Source organism: Bacillus rossius, chromosome 13 (assembly GCF_032445375.1).
Source record: "Bacillus rossius redtenbacheri isolate Brsri chromosome 13, Brsri_v3, whole genome shotgun sequence".
NCBI lineage: Eukaryota > Metazoa > Arthropoda > Insecta > Phasmatodea > Bacillidae > Bacillus > Bacillus rossius.
In genome coordinates, this window is record NC_086340.1 from 47,927,078 (window position 1) to 47,944,970 (window position 17,893).

At 40.4% G+C, this 17,893-nt stretch overlaps 1 protein-coding gene across 1 annotated transcript in view; it reads right to left on the bottom strand.

Annotated features, from left to right (window-relative positions):
- Positions 1-17,893, bottom strand: part of LOC134538544 (proton-coupled amino acid transporter-like protein pathetic) — a 101,222-nt gene that overhangs the window by 55,549 nt on the left and 27,780 nt on the right. Inside the window, exons 3-4 of the mRNA XM_063379959.1 lie at positions 16,744-16,827; positions 7,805-7,955 (exon numbers count right to left, since the gene is read on the bottom strand). Coding sequence (XP_063236029.1) covers positions 7,805-7,955; positions 16,744-16,827 — 235 coding nt within the window. The remainder of the gene's footprint in view (positions 1-7,804; positions 7,956-16,743; positions 16,828-17,893) is intronic.

A 17,893-nucleotide genomic window follows, 5' to 3' on the forward strand; every position in this document is an offset into this window, starting at 1 on the left:
GAGAGCAGTACGTAAGTCTCGACTGCTACGACCGAATTTCGAAATGCTATGACTCATGTTTGGTGATAAACTGATCGAAACCTCGTCTGTACCTGCCCTTATATAGAGGCCAGTCTTTGACTATAACTAGGAATCCGTGTTCTTCTTTCCAACACAAGGAGCACATGTCTTTGAATTCCTGGAATGTCATGTCGGTGTTTACGTGATCATCATAAGCGTGGCGTAAATTAAGTTCGTCCATGCGAAACAAAACTATGACATTTGCGTTGTCTCGTAGGAGATGTTTTGGAATACGACTGTACGTCTGACACAGGTAAACGCAGTCTACCTTGGCGTGTCTGCCCATGGAAAAGTACTCTTGTATTATGCCTTGTTTCTCGCACATTACATCGTCGAAAACAAACACGGAATTGGCTTTTGCTTCGCTTGGAGGTACAACATCGGTATTATCGCTAAACGGAAAATACTCCAGACCATCCACAGATCGTAGAACAGTTGCTAGGCGCTGGTACTTTGGCTGTTGCAACGACTTGGAATACAAGTAAACGTTCTCGAACCGAAGACCATTTGGTTCCTCCAGTAAACTCAGTAAAACACACGTTTTACCGCAGTTTGACGGGCCCGCCATTATGCAACGTACGGCAGAAGGCAACAGTAAGCCATGTCGTGATTCACGTGCACTAAATACATCGTCTTGCGTAATGCGCACGGGCAAACACACGTCTTACTTGACGACCTGCATTGTACTAAAGTAATTGTATAAAATCAAACACATTTATACTTTCTGGTCAGTTGTGCGTAATGGCTCGAAGAGGTAAGAACAAAAAACACATCGGCGCAGGACTCGTGAACTCTCTGATAAACAATCTACCATTCGAGCTACACATTCCCGGCTACAGATTTTGCGGCCCCGGCACGAAACTAGCGAAAAGGTTAGCTCGTGGTGACGTGGGCATTAATTCTCTCGACGAAAAGTGCAAGCAGCACGATATCGCATATTCATTAAGCAAGGATCTGGAATCCAGGCACCGGGCCGACGAGATATTGGCACAGGAAGCCGAAGATATAAGTAAATCGTCGAACGCGGGACTAGGAGAGAAAATCGCAGCGTGGGGCGTTTCCAAAATCATGAAGGCAAAGACGAAATTAGGACTGGGCGCTCGTCGAGCCGGCTCCATCAAGTCAAAGACTAACTCGTGCAAGACCAAACGCAAGACTGGTGCAGGCGTGCAAAAAGCCAAGCAAAAATTACAGACTCTCGACAAGAAGATTATAGGAGGATTTCTTCCTTTGCTTTTGCCAGCATGGAAGCCATTGCCATCGGTAAAAAAAACGGCGCAGGACTGTACTTGCATCCTCACAAGACAGGACGAGGCATGAAAAAGAAACGAGCAAAGAGAAAATCCTAAGTTCCCTACCGAAACGCCGCTCACCAACGTAGATTTAATAAAGTACGCACGCAAACTTAAAATACCAAATTTCCGCGGCGTGTTTATGCGAGACACTTTGCCCAGCAAGCCAAAAACGCACGAACGTGCCATCATTAATTTAGACACGTCGGCGGGTCGCGGCACGCACTGGGTGGCCTATGTAAAGACTGGAAACATGGCCGAGTACTACGATAGTTTTGGAAATTTACGGCCTCCGTCCGAACTGCGACAGTACCTGGGCCGGTCCACTACGTTGTTTTACAATTACGAAACGGAACAGAGGCCAAATCAAACAAACTGCGGACACTTGTGTCTTCGCTTTTTAACAAACAAAAATTAGCTGACCAATAAAAATTGCTACTTAAAGGTTGTGCAGTGACGATTATTTATTAGTCATGTCGATAACACTTACCTTGACAGGTCACGCATCTGAGCTGCGGGCGGTTCATTTCCCGCCTCTGGATTTAGACGGAGAATGGTGTATCGGACTCGTAGATTTTCAAACGTATAATGCCATACCTAATATCGACGAAGAAAATTGCAAGATCTGCTTCCTGAAAAGCGATGGGACCGCTCATGAAATACGGTTACCTGTTGGCTCTTACGAAATAGATGACATTGCAAATTACATCAGGGATATGTTACCACAGGATGTAGACTTTCAACTGCGTGGAAATCCAAACACTCAAAAAAGCATTCTAACATGCAGTGAAAATGTCGACTTTACGAAACCTGGCACCATAGGTACGATGCTCGGATTCGAATCAAAGGTGTATGGTACAGGAAGAACGTACGAATCTACGCGCGCAGTAAACATTTTGCCTGTGAATGTCATAAGAATAAACTGTAATTTGGCAAGTGGAACGTATCTCAACGGAAGACTAAGCAACATGCTGCACGAGTTTTCGCCGATGGTCCCGCCAGGATATAAACTGGTAGAAGTACCGCAAAGTATCATTTACGTTCCAGTCGTCGTGAAGTGCGCACACGAAGTCGTCGTCCGAATCGTTGACCAGCGAGGACGATTGGTGAATTTTCAAGACGAAGAAATTACATTACGTCTGCACTTGAAGCGATGGGCATAAAGTTCGTAACACCGAACAGTTATAAAAGAAATCGTATTGTCGTGAATAAGAACAGTTCTCTACCAGACATCGGTGCATTAACAACTGACAACATAAAGTATCTTCTCAGTATTGGACAAGTGCCGAATAAATATGGAAGACGAAATCCTCAACGTGGAAGATCCAGTCATTTTTGATGACAGCATTACGAAAATGGAATTGCACGAGTACCAGCCTTTCCTGCTCGGGCCGTACGCACTACCATCGGAAGTACGCATTGCAGTACAGCACCAAGATATTTGTACTTTACCTTCGCAGTCATTTCTACGTATAAGAGGCACGCTTACAAAAGCGGATGGTACACATCCGACAACGACGTCAATATCCTGCAATGGTATTCTTCACCTAATCGAGCGCATTACTTATGTACTCAATGGCGTCGAGGTAGACCAGACGAGAGATGTAGGCATAACATCTGCTATGAAAAATTACCTTTCGCTCACGCCAAATGAACTGTCTGCTGCAAAGATGGCCGGTTGGGCTCTCGAGGATGAATATAAGCTTCCGGTTTATGCCGAAGGGAAGTTCGAAGTTTGTGTTCCTCTGTCCATGCTTCTTGGATTCGCTGAGGACTACAAGCATATAATCATTAATTCGAAACAAGAGCTCGTACTGCTTCTAGCCAACACGCACATTAATGCAATTGTCGCCGCTGCAGAAAACCCTCAAGATGTCTCGCTAACACTACAGTCTATCGAGTGGATGCTGCCCCACATCCAAGTGAGCACCGTTGAACGAGTCAAGATGTTGAAGAACATAGAAAATGGCAAGAACTTCGATGTACCATTCCGATCCTGGAGTCTGGAAACTTATCCTGGCTTGCCTCATAGTCAGCGTATCAATTGGATAGTAAAGTCCAGCTTCGCTACGGAAAAACCAAGATACATCATCGTCGGGCTTCAGACCGGAAGACAGCTCAATGCAGGAGTAAGTCGCTCCGTATTCGATAACTGTCAAATACGCAATGTAAAAATATTTTTAAACAGCGAAAGTTATCCGTACGTTGACATGAACATGGACTTTGAAAGTGGAAGATTTCTTCTAGCATATCAAATGTATGCCAAGTTTCAGCAAGCTTACTATGGGCGGAGACAGTCACCGATACTGAGTCCTGGCAGTTTCAAGAACAAGGCACCGTTAATGGTGTTTGACGTTTCCAAACAGGATGATCGAATAAATTCAAACATCATCGACTGTAGGATCGAGATAACGACTAGCGGAAATATTCCACCAAACACCTATGCTTTTTGTCTGATACTTCACGATCGGCTTGCATCGTACAATTGTCGAGACAAACTTGTGAAAATCCTGACATAAATACTGTTTCGTTTTCGATAATAATTTAGTTACGACCGAGCATTGCTAGCGACAAGATGTACTGCAACCTGCAAGGTTTCCAGAGTCAAAATGGATTCGTGCTCAAGGAAATTAGCGTCACCTCTGGAGACAAGACTCGAACCCGCAGCTTCCGACCTCCGTATCCGTGGAAACTACTAGACGAAAAAAGTAAACGGTCGAACGAATGGCTATGTAAATATTATCACGGACTAGAGTGGGACGAAGGAAAAATTCCGTACCACCAAGTGAAAAACACTATTGGAGATTTACTAGTTCAAAACGAAATAATCTACGTTGCCGGACCTGAACAGAAGAAATGGCTACGAGAACTGTGCGACGTTGGAGCAGCTGAAATCGTAGATATACAGACCGACTACGGCTGTCCTTCCCTGCGCAAGCTTAGTGCAATATACGACATGCAGCCATGTGACAAGTTTGAATGTGTCTCTGCCTGTACAAACTCGCAGCTAATGCAGAAATGGCACACACAATGTTAGTAGGAGCCTGCATATATAAATGGCGTACATACGTACGTGCCTTCAGTTGACGTTCGACCTGCAAGAAGATGTTTACGTTTCATCCTGCTAACGTGTACGTGAGCGCAAGACCTAGCTTCAGCAGTGTCGAGTACAGCTACTGGGATTCCGGATATCTACGTACATATACAGAAACCTGTGATGGAGGTGCTCAGCATTGGCGGTTTGCGCACTTTCCTGTGTCCTACGAACCGACTCAGCAGCTGGTAGCTTGTTGCGAACCTGGAAACTGTGCCGTCTATCACATGAGACCACACACAATCCTTCCTGCTAGCATCGCTGAGGTAGTCGCCTCGTCTGCATGTGCAACACCAAACATGAGTGTGTTGCAACCTGTTGCGACCTGTGATGCTTCTACGCAGACGCCCAAACGGTGTGTGTCTCGTCGTCGCAGTTCAGGCAGTGAATCTGTCCCAACTAGCACTGAGCCAAAGCCCAGGCGTAGACGTGGTCACAGACGTCATCGACCATGTCTTGTCGGAGTTGTCAACGTCACAGAAGATGACCAGCTGGAAACCTGTGTTCCTGATCCTGTGGCCTGCGAACCAGTTGGAACCGGAGTCAACGAACCAGTTGGAACCGGAGTCAACGAACCAGTTGGGACCGGAGTCGACGTGTCAGTTCGTGCGGCATTAAAGACTTTGCTTGTGAAAATGCTTGATTCCTTAACCTAATATGTATTTGTGTAATTTTTATAAATAAATGTGTAAAACTTGAACTCGTATGCTTTTTATTTCTACAATTTTTAGGTACCTAATAGGAAAAAAAATAATTTTAAATACAGACATTATTTTGACTCATGAGGTATACCAGTAGACCGCGGGTATATAAGCGAGGTTCGGACGACTGGACCCGCAGTTCACCTCTGGTCGCGGTGCAGTACGGACGTGCTCTCTCCATTAAGTTTCGTGAGATTTAGTTATGTCGAGCGGAATAGAATGTTTACCGACAGCAGCTGGGACCTCGATGGCAGCAACGATGATGGAGTCGGAGATCCCGATACCATTAGCAGAGGAGACCATGGCAGCGGAGGGCTCAATGGCTGAGGTGACGACAGCTGTGAAGATCCCGATACCTGCTGCAGAGGAGACAACGATACGTGCTGTTCCATCATCAGCTGAAGTTTCACCATCTGCATTCCAGACTTCAACTAATGAAGAGCGTACATTGCGTCAGTGCAAATACTGTGACGCATCATTTACTAGAACTTCAAATGCGCGCAGACATGAAAGAAGCAGCTGTCAGAATAATGCTCAAAGAATACTGTTTCAGTGCAAAAAGTGCAATAAACTAATTTCACGTCTCGATAGCTTGCATCTTCATTATAAAAAATGCTCCGAGACGTATAATGAACATGGTTATTGATTTGACTCATGTGTTGTACCGGCTAATGAGACTATATAAGTGAGACCCCAGGTGATATGGACTTCAGTCCGTCTCTGGCTGCGGTGATGAACGGCTCGGATAGTTAGACTTGATTAATAGACCAGTATCTAGCTATTCTTGAGAACTCGATGGCATCATTACCAGTATCAACACCAACCTGGATCGAAGGTCTACCATCATCAGTGCAGAGCACGATGACATCGACGTCTACAGCTACACCTGCTCTCTCAGCACAGCAGGAGATTTCGACGCGTGCAACATCTTCTGCAGAGCAGACCTCAACGGCTTCAGAAGTTAACATGTCAGCAGTGTTACAATGGTTGTCAACAGTTCCAGTGGCATTGATGAAGGAAGGTGCATCCAACGGTGTTCCATCATCTGGCTGCACGTACTGCGAGAAGATCAAAAACTTGAAATTACGTGATTATGTAATACACAATTGTAGTGATAACTCTGAACGCATTAAATATCAGTGCAACAGATGTTTAAGCAAGTTTGTACAATATGGAAGATTAAAACGACACCTCAGGAATTGTAATAGACTGGCTGTACATTCATCAGAATCAAGCTGTATATTTTGTAACAAAACATTAGCAACTATTCGAAGTGCAAAACAACATGAAATATATCACTGTCCTTTTAATGAAGTCGATAATTCTGCTTTGTGTGCAAATTGCGGTGTACCAATATGTCGACCTGATAAACTGAATAGACATTTAAAGTCATGTAAAGGACTTAGTCTGTATAGTAAGAAGACTGTTTCAATCGAGAAATCCACAAGGCTTTAGTAATTTGTCTGTGTATTTTTTTTGTACTTGTAGTAGTGTAGTATGTATGTAATAAAAGTTTTTTTTAATAGAACTTGCGGTGTTTTTATTTTCTCAAACCTTGCACATTAGTGGTACTTTTTTAAAATTAAAGTTGTTTTGTATCATCCAGGGATCGAACCAAGGACCTTAGTCGATCTAATCAATCAGTATATAGATTACAAATTTATTTAATGAATTTTGAACATGGTTTATTGAAATTATTATTTTTTACATAAAATTAAACATTATTGCATCGATCGGGTATCGAACCGAGGACAGGAATCCATCGAATCCATATGTAAGTTAATGAGTGATTTATTTAATGAATTTTGGAACTTTTCCCGAATTTCTAGCTAAATAATTACGGATTTTCAAGATGGCGGCCAAATTTCAAGATGGCGGGCACCTTAGTAATAAATGATTACTGCACTCTAGCGGGTAAGAGTTAAACTAACATGGCGTCAGCGTACTCTAGCAGCCGAAAACAAGATGGTGGTCTCCAGCATCGAAGACAAGATGGCAGACATGACGTCATACTAGGTGACGATATATATGCTTTAAAAAAAGTGGTGGGAGTCAGTCTGTCTGCAGTCACCATTGAGGAAGGATCGGTCGCCATTTTTATTTTTTTGCACTCGTCGGGTTCGAACCGAGGACTCCGAACTCCGTGTCGTACATGTTTGTTTTTTGTAATTATTTTATTAAAATTTTATTATTTAATTTTTTTATAATTTTTAAAAAAAATTCATTAAAATCGGATAATAAATAAAAAAGTTAAAGATGGCGGCCGTAACGGAAATTGCAACAGTGACGTCATCATCCAAGATGGCGGAACACACAACGCCGGAATTTTCGAGAACACACAATTACGTCATCCAAAATGGCGGATCCAAGATGGCGGATCCAAAATGGCCGCCGTGATCTACTTGTCCCGTTACGTTATGTCCCGTTACGCTGTGTCCCGTTACACTCATCCAAGATGGCCGCCGTGACGTCACAATGTAAACAATCTTCAATCCACACCCTGGACCCTGCGCCAGGTCCGGCTATTATATACTACTGTTATAGTTTTTTAAGAACTAGATTTAAATTGGTAGCAAAAAGGTTTTCCTAGCAAGGATTTATAGGGAGATTGAGATGACGAAATGTCAGTGCGCAGCTAGAATACAGTAAATACTCACCAGTATGTGCACGCAGTGGGTGCAGATGAAACCTATGATAAGGGTCAGCACCATGCCGAGAACGGAGCCTGCGTTCCTCATGGCGTTAGGCATGGCCAGGATGCCAGACCCCAGACTGCTCTTCAGCAAGTGCGCCAGCGCCCCTGCATCGCTGCACACAACCACACCACGCGTTCCCTTACTTCAGGTTGTGCGCACGGCATTCAGCGGGCAGACTTCAAACACTCGGTTCTGGCCGAGCGAGATCACCTGCCACTCGGGTTTAAGAGTAAACGCCAGAGTTTGCTTCGAACAAGAAAATTAAAAGTTATATTAAGGTTGTGCTTTATAACACCATATGTTATTTTGAGATTAGCATGCGATATCATTACACAAAGAAGCAACGGACTATGAAGGCCAGCTCAGAAAACTGCTCAGTGGACTCAGTAACTAGTTTCTGGCGTTTAGATACGAGTGAAGCAGATGAAAATGATATATTACTTTTTGGCCAGGGATTGAGTGACATGGCCCGGCCAGTTTGAGGCCAGTGAGTACCCATTACTACACAACCTCCGAGTGGGTACCCGTTACTGCATTACCTCCAAGTATGGAGCCGTTACTTTGGAACCTGCAAGTTGAGATGGTCTCCACTCAACCAATACATTCACTTGATCTTCGACTCTATTGGCTACACATTCAGGGAATATTTTCTTGCCCAGGGAAAGCCTGCATGCAAGTTATCTTTTAAACAAAGGAAAAAATAAGGAAAATAACATATGTCGCTATGTTGAAAACGTAATACACACCTTGGAGTCAATGGTTTGAACCTGGTGAGTACATAAATAAATAATATTTCCCTCGTTGTGGCTACTGGCAGACTTACCTACATTAATACCAATGCTTACGTGAATTTTATCCCCCCTTCCTCACTCCCATTAAAGTAAAACTACCTTACTAACCAAACATTTAATTCTCTCAATTCACTCCCTCCTCGCCCCTTCTCACCAACACACCCTTCCTCCTACCAAAAAAAAAAAATAATAACTATCGGAACTACTCCCCCTTTTGCAACTCTCTACATTATTATTTATTCTTGCAAATAATATTCCCCTCGCACTTTAATATCATTGGCTGTACCTCTGTACAGTGTACAGCCTTAACTTTTTCGTATTCATTTGACCACCCAACATCCCTTACCAACATTTTACTCTATAAATACAGATTAGCGGGCCCGGGAACTTCAGTTTCCACCAAGCGAGATGGACACCTATTGCTATCGTAACTACCAGCTCAGTAGATGCACATAGCCGGACTTTAACTTCGTGCATTCAGTCGGACTAAATTCAGTTCTCACAACCTGCAGTATGACTTTAACTGCATGCACTTAGCCAGACTTAGTTCGAGTCTTACAGTTAACTGTCTTCATCATGTCATCCGTTCAAGATATCATATAAGAGATTAATAATGTTCAGTAATTTTGAGTTTAGGAGGTTATGTGTTCCTTGTGCACTTGCATGCCATGAAGACATTTAGTCACGTGTCACACAACTGATTCTTTAAGGCCAATGTGTGTGCCTGTCTTAAGGCTCTCTACGAACTGCTAAATTGTGAAGAATACTGATGTATGGAGTTGAGCTGTGTGAAGATTTTAATAACACGGCATATTATATGCATTGCCCAAATATTTAACCATCGTCAGTTTGTAAAGGGTTGTGATATTTGTAACAAACATAATATTGTTACCTCTTAGCACTTTATGTAGGGGAAGGGGGGGCAAGATGGGGTCGTGAGGCAAGATGGGGCAGGTGTTTATTTGTCTGCATGGTGCTGCCATCTTACGGGAAAGGATTTAATATCGAAGAGCAAGTCACGCTGGCTCGGCGTACAAGATTTTAGTAAGCTTGGAGTATTTAGTTGTGTTCGGTGGCCATTTTATTGTATCTCACTGTTTTGATCTTATTTTAATTGGTTTTGGCAAGGCCAATAGGTAAGCCACGATTTAAAATGTTATATTTCTTGGCTTGTATTGAATAACATTGTGTTTGAGGTATTTAATACTGTAACCGCGGAACTGACTAAAAAAGCTGTAAAGTTATTATACTTCTTTTAAGTATTATGCTACAGTTGAGGCAAGATGGGGACGTCCCCATCTTGCCCCTTAACATTGCTCCCATCTTGCTCCTTAAAAGCTCCTAAATATTGTCATGCCAAGAGTAATGCTTTTGATAAGTTGTAGTTATATTATAGGTTTAAAAACCATACCTGCTCGTTTGTAATAGTCTAGTAAAAACCAATCTTTTTTAACTATTAGGACAGCTGTATGACCAATACCAAATTACTCCAGACAGAGTGTACAACTGCGATGAAACAAGTGTGTCATCAGTGCCAAAGTGAAGATCGAAAATCATCTCTTCGAAAGGAAGAAAACAAGTTGGAGCTCTAAAATCGGCAGAGAGAGGACAAACAGTAACTGTAGAACTTTATTTCCGTGCACCAGGCGTTTACATGCCACCGATGATATTTCCTCGACAGAGAATGAAAGACGAACTGTTGGATGGGTCTGCACCTGGAACTTGGGCCGAATGTCATCCATCAGGCTGGATGCAGTCCGACATTTTCGTAAGGTGGTTCAAGCGGTTTATGCAATTTACTAACGCCTCCAAAAATAATCGTGTTTTATTACTGTTTGACGGCCATTCTACACAAACAAAAAATCTTGAACTAATTTATCTAGCAAGAGAAAACGGGGTTATCCTCCTCTGTTTCCCGCCGCACTGCACATATCGCCTCCAGCCACTGGACGTTACATTCATGAAGCCACTCAGCACATATTATGAAGTTGCAGTAACCATTGGTTGCGATGCCACCCAGGGCGTGTTGTCACAATGTATCAGATAGCCAGCTTGTTTGGAAGTGCTTTTCTACGAGAAGCCACAATGACGACAGCCATCAATGGTTTCAAAACCACGGGAATATGGCCAATACACCCTGAGGTCTTTCAGGATAGTGATTTCTTGCCTTCCGAAACAACTGACAGACCAGCGCCTAGTGTCGTTGAAGGAGCCAGCATACCAGAATCTTCGGGTTCTCAAGTATGGAAGGATAATTCTGTTCCTAGTTGTTCGTCCAAAACTACTGACAGAATGATGCCTGATAATGTCACTGAAAAAGATAGCATACCAGAGTCCTCGAATCCTGTAGTAAACAAGAATTGCATATTTCCTAGCTGTTCGTTCTCCACTGTACAAAATAACACTGGTGCATTGAGTCGAGTATCCCCAAAAGATACAATGCCGTTTCCCCATTTCGGCAAAGAAAGGAACAATTCTAGTGATCGGCGCCGTGGGAAAACTGCTATTTTAACTGAATCGCCATATATAAATGACCTGAAAGCTCAAACTGGGAAACGTGCTGTTTCTTGCAAAAACAAGCTGAACCTAGAGCACAGAATGATGACAACAAAGAAGAGTATGCCCACCCAAAGAGAAAAAGGACAAATGTTCTGAAGTGAAAGAAACTGACGATGCTAAGTGTATTTTTTGTGGTCATTTGTTTTCTGAATCAACGGAAGCGTGGGTTAAGTGTATAGAATGTCAAGGGTGGGCTCACTGTGCATGTGCTGGAGAAGACGATGAGGACGAAGACACTGCTTATGTATGTGACATGTGTAAATAATGGCACCCCATCTTGCCCCAAGTTATGCCCCATCTTGCCCCATGTATGGGGCAAGATGGGGTGTTATCGTGAGATCGTAAATGTTTTGCCATTGTTTTCAGTGAGTAATCTGTAACTATCATTTTAGTTTACAAAGATAGCCTGACATTTTGTGCACCTGTAGAAATATTTGTCGCCATTTTAGCAACAACCATTATTTCTTTAAGGCAATTTCTTCTTAGCGTCCCCATCTTGCCCCCCCTTCCCCTACATACTGCCAGTTTTTACCCTCTTGTGTCTCACACTTGTAATCTCTGATAAGAGGAACGCTAACAAAATAAAGGCTCAATAACATGTTGACAGACACAGACGTGTATGGCAAAGTGCGCATGGGCCAGACCTGAAAATCAAAGAAAGTGACTGATGTCACCAGGGTCATGGCAACCATTTTGAGTAATGTACGTATTCCGTCACCCCTACAGACAGATCTGGCAAAACAAATTCTACAATACCACCGTTACTACACGTTTAGTAATGACAAAGCTACTGTTATCGAGACGTTTAACATACCTTTGTTTACAAAGAAGTGGCGACAGTTATCTTATTATTATATTTACCACTGGTTGAATGTATTGTCGAAAATAAAAAGTGAATACAATTTTACTGAACATTCTACCAAGAAAATAACACAGATTTATGTAAAGGATGATCGCCTACTAAAGATTGTGTTTCCCAACATTAAGAAGAAGTACCCGCGATAGAGTAAAGATAATGTGGGTCTCCAAGCAGGAGATGTCTCTTTGTAAATTATATTACAGCGAATTGTATTCCCAAAATTGTCCCTCCGAGCCACGTTCGTAAATCGGAACTTAGGAAATAAATCCTTAAATATTTGGATCACTGAAGATTTGTGGTTTATTTTAATCTCATAAATTCAAATATTATTGATCTCAAGACTTGGGTTTTTATTTTAAGAATAAATTGATGTAAAGACAGGTATTTTATAATTTTAAAAAATTAAAAAAATTTAAGAAACATTTCAAATTTTTTTCCTATTAAAAATCGATCCAAGGGCGACAATTGAGCAAATAATTGACCTCATGATACGAAAAATTAAGAATTCTTTTTAAGATTTTTTCCGAAATTGATTGGGAATTTTTAGATAGGCTATGTTAAATATGGCACCCAAGATGGCCAACAAAATGGCATTCAGTGAGTTTACAGGTGATTGACACTTGTGCATTCTAGCGGGTAAAACAATAGTCTTTATCGCACTAAGTGGCGGCAAACATGGCTGCCATGATATAACACTGGGTGGAGTTTATTGCCATATACCGTGGTATAGCGGTATAGGTGGTTGGAGTCAGTCTGCTTTTGAACAACATGCAGGAAGGAATATATATTTGTTAAATTACCTTAGATTTATTCAATTCGAAAACTTCAACATCCACGAAGTGAGACCTTTTATATTAAAATTTTGTTTATATTTGAGTGGGGTTACTTTGACCACTGGGGTTACTTTGACCAAAAAGTAATAAAATATTGTTGCATCTCTGGTGGCAATTGTATGAAAATTATCATATCGAACATGGCGTACTTTCCATTATGTGACCTCTTTTAAATGTTATCTATGGACTAAATAAGCTTTACATAATATTTCATGTTTATGTTATATATGATTGTCATCTGTTATTTTTGATGCTAATTAGAAGCCAGATAAAATATGCATGGTGAAAGGAAATCTTTAAAGTTTCTCAGTGTTTTACGATTTGGTAAGTACAAATTATTTATCCTGAATGGATTCCAATAAGTATTTGCATGCTAATGGATGTTTAGTATGCAGTAGTCATAATTCATTAAAACATGGCAAATTTTTATGTGAAATGGGGTTACTTTGACCGGTCAAAGTAACCCCAGTATCAAAATAATATCCATTTTTTTTTAATATGGTAGGTACAATATCAGATACTACATTGTTTTGTAAATCTGTTCACAGGAAGATCATGGCAAGGAAGTATATTAGAGAGCCACACAATAGGAGATACAATAGTACTTCTAAAGATGTCCTCAACATTGCAATGGCCGAAGTAAAAGCAGGAAGCATGTCCATAACACAAGCTGCAAAACACTTCAAAATTGCAAAAGGTACATTCATCAACCGACTGCACGCAAAACATGAGCAAAAGGTAGGTAAGCCTACAATTTTTTCCGAACAGGAGGAAAATGCATTTGTGGAACATATGATAACTGTAAGTAAATGGGGCTTTCCTTTTGATTTACAAGATCTACGCTATCTTGCTAAAGCTTACCTTGACAAAATTGGAAGGAAGGTAAAAGCATTTGGGAAGAATAACCTACCAGGGTTAGAGTGGGCTCGTGCGTTCCTTGCAAGAAACAAACACAACCTCACTTTCAAGCAATGCCAAAATATCAAGCATCAGAAGGCAGCACTGACGCCAGATGAAATTAAGGAATATTTTGACAATCTCAAAGTTTCCATGCAAGACGAAAGTGTTGATTCATTTGTTCCACCAGAGCACATTTATAATTACGACGAAACTAATCTGTGTGACGACCCTGGAACAAAAAAATGTATTTTTAAGCGTGGGGTTAAGTATGCAGAAAGAATTAAGGAGAGCAGTAAGACCAGTATTTCGTTGATGTTTTGTGGATCTGCATCAGGAACACTTTTGCCCCCATACGTAGTCTACAAATCTGAACATCTATGGCAGCCTTGGATGGAAGGAGGCCCTGCCAAAACTCGCTACAATCGAAGTCATTCTGGTTGGTTTGATGCACATATTTTTAGTGACTGTTTTTTTTTTTCATTGTTTCTGCCACATGTAAAGAAACTAAATGCTAGGGTTGTTCTCATTGGAGATAATCTGTCCAGCCACTTTACTCCAGAAGTCATAGCGGCAGCACAAACAAATAAAATTTCATTTGTCTGTATTCCGAGAAATTCAACACACATTTGCCAGCCACTTGACGTTGCATTTTATGGCCCTCTTAAAAAATACTGGCGCCAAATTCTTGATAACTGGAAAGATGGGCTGAAAAGGAAATCTCAAACTCTGTCAAAAGACAGTTTCTCATCATTGTTAAAGGTTTTGTATGACAAAGTGAAGGGTCCTGGTGAAGATGGCTGTAGTCAAAACCTTATATCTGGATTTAGAAAGTGTGGGATAAGTCCTTTTAACCCTGATGAAGTTTTGGAGAAATTACCCCAGGGAGGAAGTACAGATTTGGAAGAAATTATGCCTAGGGTTTCTGAAGTGGTGGTTGAAATGCTACAAAACATGAGGCATTGTAATGATGGTACTTCACAACCCAGAAGAAAACGCACCAAGGTAAATGTAATACCTGGGAAGAGTGTCGGAGTAGAAGACATTGGTAATAATCCGTGTGGATCATTTTCCAGAGAGGACAGTGGTTCTTTTGCCAGAGAGGAATTGGTTGATGATCCATGTGGATCTGTTTCCAGCAATGACAGTAATGTCAACAATTCATCGGAACCATCCACAGAACAGGCTACAAACAGCGAACAGGCAACCAGTTCACAAAATCTCAACCCTGGTGATTTTGTGGTCGTGTGGATACCAACTATGCACAAAACACGCAAGAATTTTGTTGGGGAAGTTACAGTAATTCACAACTCTGAATTGCAAGTGAAATTCCTGAAACGACAAAGGAATACTGGGAAATTTGTGTGGCCTGAAATTCTTGACGAGAGTGTGATTTCAAGGGATCAAGTTATCAGTGTGCTGAGCAAACCCGATCTGCTGAAACGTGGTTTGCGGTTTTCACATGATGAACTCAGAGGATTTGATATAAACTAAGTGTGTGTTACTGATGTGAAAATCTTTGAAAACATTTCTGTTTAAGTGTTAATTGTTTTGCAAATATTTTATGTGAAATATTGGTTCCTAGTTTTTAAATATGTCATTATTAAAGTTGCATGACACCTATAATTATAATATATGAATATTTTATGTTTGGCATTCTTAGTTTGATGTAAAACAGCATGTTAAATATAGTATATAACAATATAGAAGCTACATTTTATCATTTAAAGGGTCAATAATTCATCCCTGTGGGGTTACTATGACTCAGGATGCCTCAACCTGAGGTTTTTAACACGTGGTCAAAGTTACCCCACACAAGGGATAACATTGACCACTTAGAAAAAAAAATCCTGTTCCAAATTAATGAGAGATAATTAGGATGTACACATTTTCACAGTTAGCTTAAGTGCCAGCCCCAAATGTGCTATTCTTGGTTTTACTTTCTATCAATATGCTTACGAATTATTTAACATTTTTTAACAAATTTGGTCAAAGTAACCCCACTTGACGTACATATATATTTTTATAGTATTTTATTACATTGCCTTCGTGTGGATCGAACCACGGATTCCTAACTCCCTTTGTTCCTTTTTCTTTTAAATACAAAATAGGGTTTTATATGGCATTCATGACTTTTTCTAAAATTGTATCCGATATTATTTTCTCGAATTTCCAGTAGCAGATATTTTTAGAATAAATTTTGTAGTTTGCATAGTTTTCTTCAATCCCAGATTGCTGCCGGGGTCAAGGACAAAGGTCGAGGTTAAGGTACTGTCTACTGACTCCTGACACTAGTGTTGTCCTGCAGGGTCGTGACTGCAGGGTGGCCTAGCCTAACATCCGCCCTAGCAACCACCTGTCTTCCTGCGTGTCTGGACATCCTCGCCTTAATGGCTCTGTTGTCGCTGTTATCAGTCTGTGATAGCTGTGCCGTCTCACAGTATACTTTCATTAAGTAGCTTGGCTTCTGGGGTGTAGCTTCACCGACTTTCGGTCGACATTGCAGTCGCCATCGTAGGCAACTGCTCCCTGACGATGGCGACTGCAATGTCGACCGAAACGTCGGTGAATTATTCGCCAGGGACACGGCTACAGTTCAGAAGCCAAGCTACTTCAGACAATCACCGTGAAAGCCTGCGCACATTATACTCTCATTAAGTAATTGTTTCTAAGCGCGTTGTTTCCGGCCCCGTACTTACCCCTCGATTATAGGCAGTTACATTGTGCAAGTTTAATTTTACGAGAGAACTTATTCTCAGTCATAGCTTCATTTATGTCTCTAAGTAGAGTTTCCTATAATTATTTATTTTACTTGTTTAAAATATGTTCTTTACAAGCGTACCTATTGAAATTTTTACTATCGTAAGATATGTATTTACCAGAACCTGCATATAAACTTAACTTTTAGATATACAGGTAAAAAATTAAGATTAAAACTATTTATTTGTATCGTTTAAATACCTGTTTGGATGTTCCACGTCTCTCTCACAGAATGGGTCATAGTTCTGTTGTTTTTCTGTACTTTTATTTTCAGTAAGATGTGTCCTGTAAAACAACACGTTTCCTGTTTAAATCACTTGTTGCGATACCTGTACACCACATGCAGCTACTGAGAAGACAAAAAGGCACTTTTAGAATACAATAATACGTGTGTACTTATTCAGCATAGGTACTCAGAAATCGTTTTTAATGCAACTTTTTAGGAGGTAGTATAGTTTGTGTAGTTTTGGGGTTATTTAAATTTTTTTATTGATATATTGGTTGTAAATTCTTAAAATAAAACTGAAAAATAAAAACAGATTGAAATTTTTATAATATTTGGTATTTATAATTATAAATATCAAATCAAATATCACTTAAAATATAATACATTAAAACAATTATTTAAAAAAACCTTCGAAGACTTATTTTTTTTCTAAAAAAATAATTAATCTTATTAATTTTGAGTCTAAATTTTTATGCATAATTTACCAAAAAAATCACTTTCAAATTCCTAAGACAAGTATGAAAAAAATCTCTCCACGCGCAGAAAACCTCATATCTGTCATTTCATTGTTTACTGTTCATAGGAAACAAATAATAATCGTTTATGTAGTAGTATACAATTGTATTTACTGGCGCAAGATCCAAGGAAGGATTGAGGATGGAGTCAATGACCGACCGCCGTAACGTCACGGCAGCCATTTTGGATGGCCTTACTTTAACATTTGTCATTGACCTTCAAAAATTGTCAAAAATTACTCTAATGTTGCACAAATTTGGTAAAAATTCGGAAAAATTCGTCAAATTGCCAAGTTTTTAGAAAACACATCCGGCAAAAAATTTTCAAAAAAATTGAAAATTCAAGACATTTTTACTATGATATTTATAAAGAAAATATTAATTACATTAATATTATTTAATTGCCCTCAACGTTTTTGCACCGGGGACTCTCAATTCCATTACGTACACAATAAATTGATGTAATAGAGATAATTAATTTTTTTTGAAGAAATGTAAGTAGGTATTTGATAGGTTTAAGGTTAAAACATAATCTAGTGTAAAACTTTACTCGGTGGTATCAAATGTCAGACTTCGTAAAGTTAAAAAATTCAACTCACCCAGAGGCTTG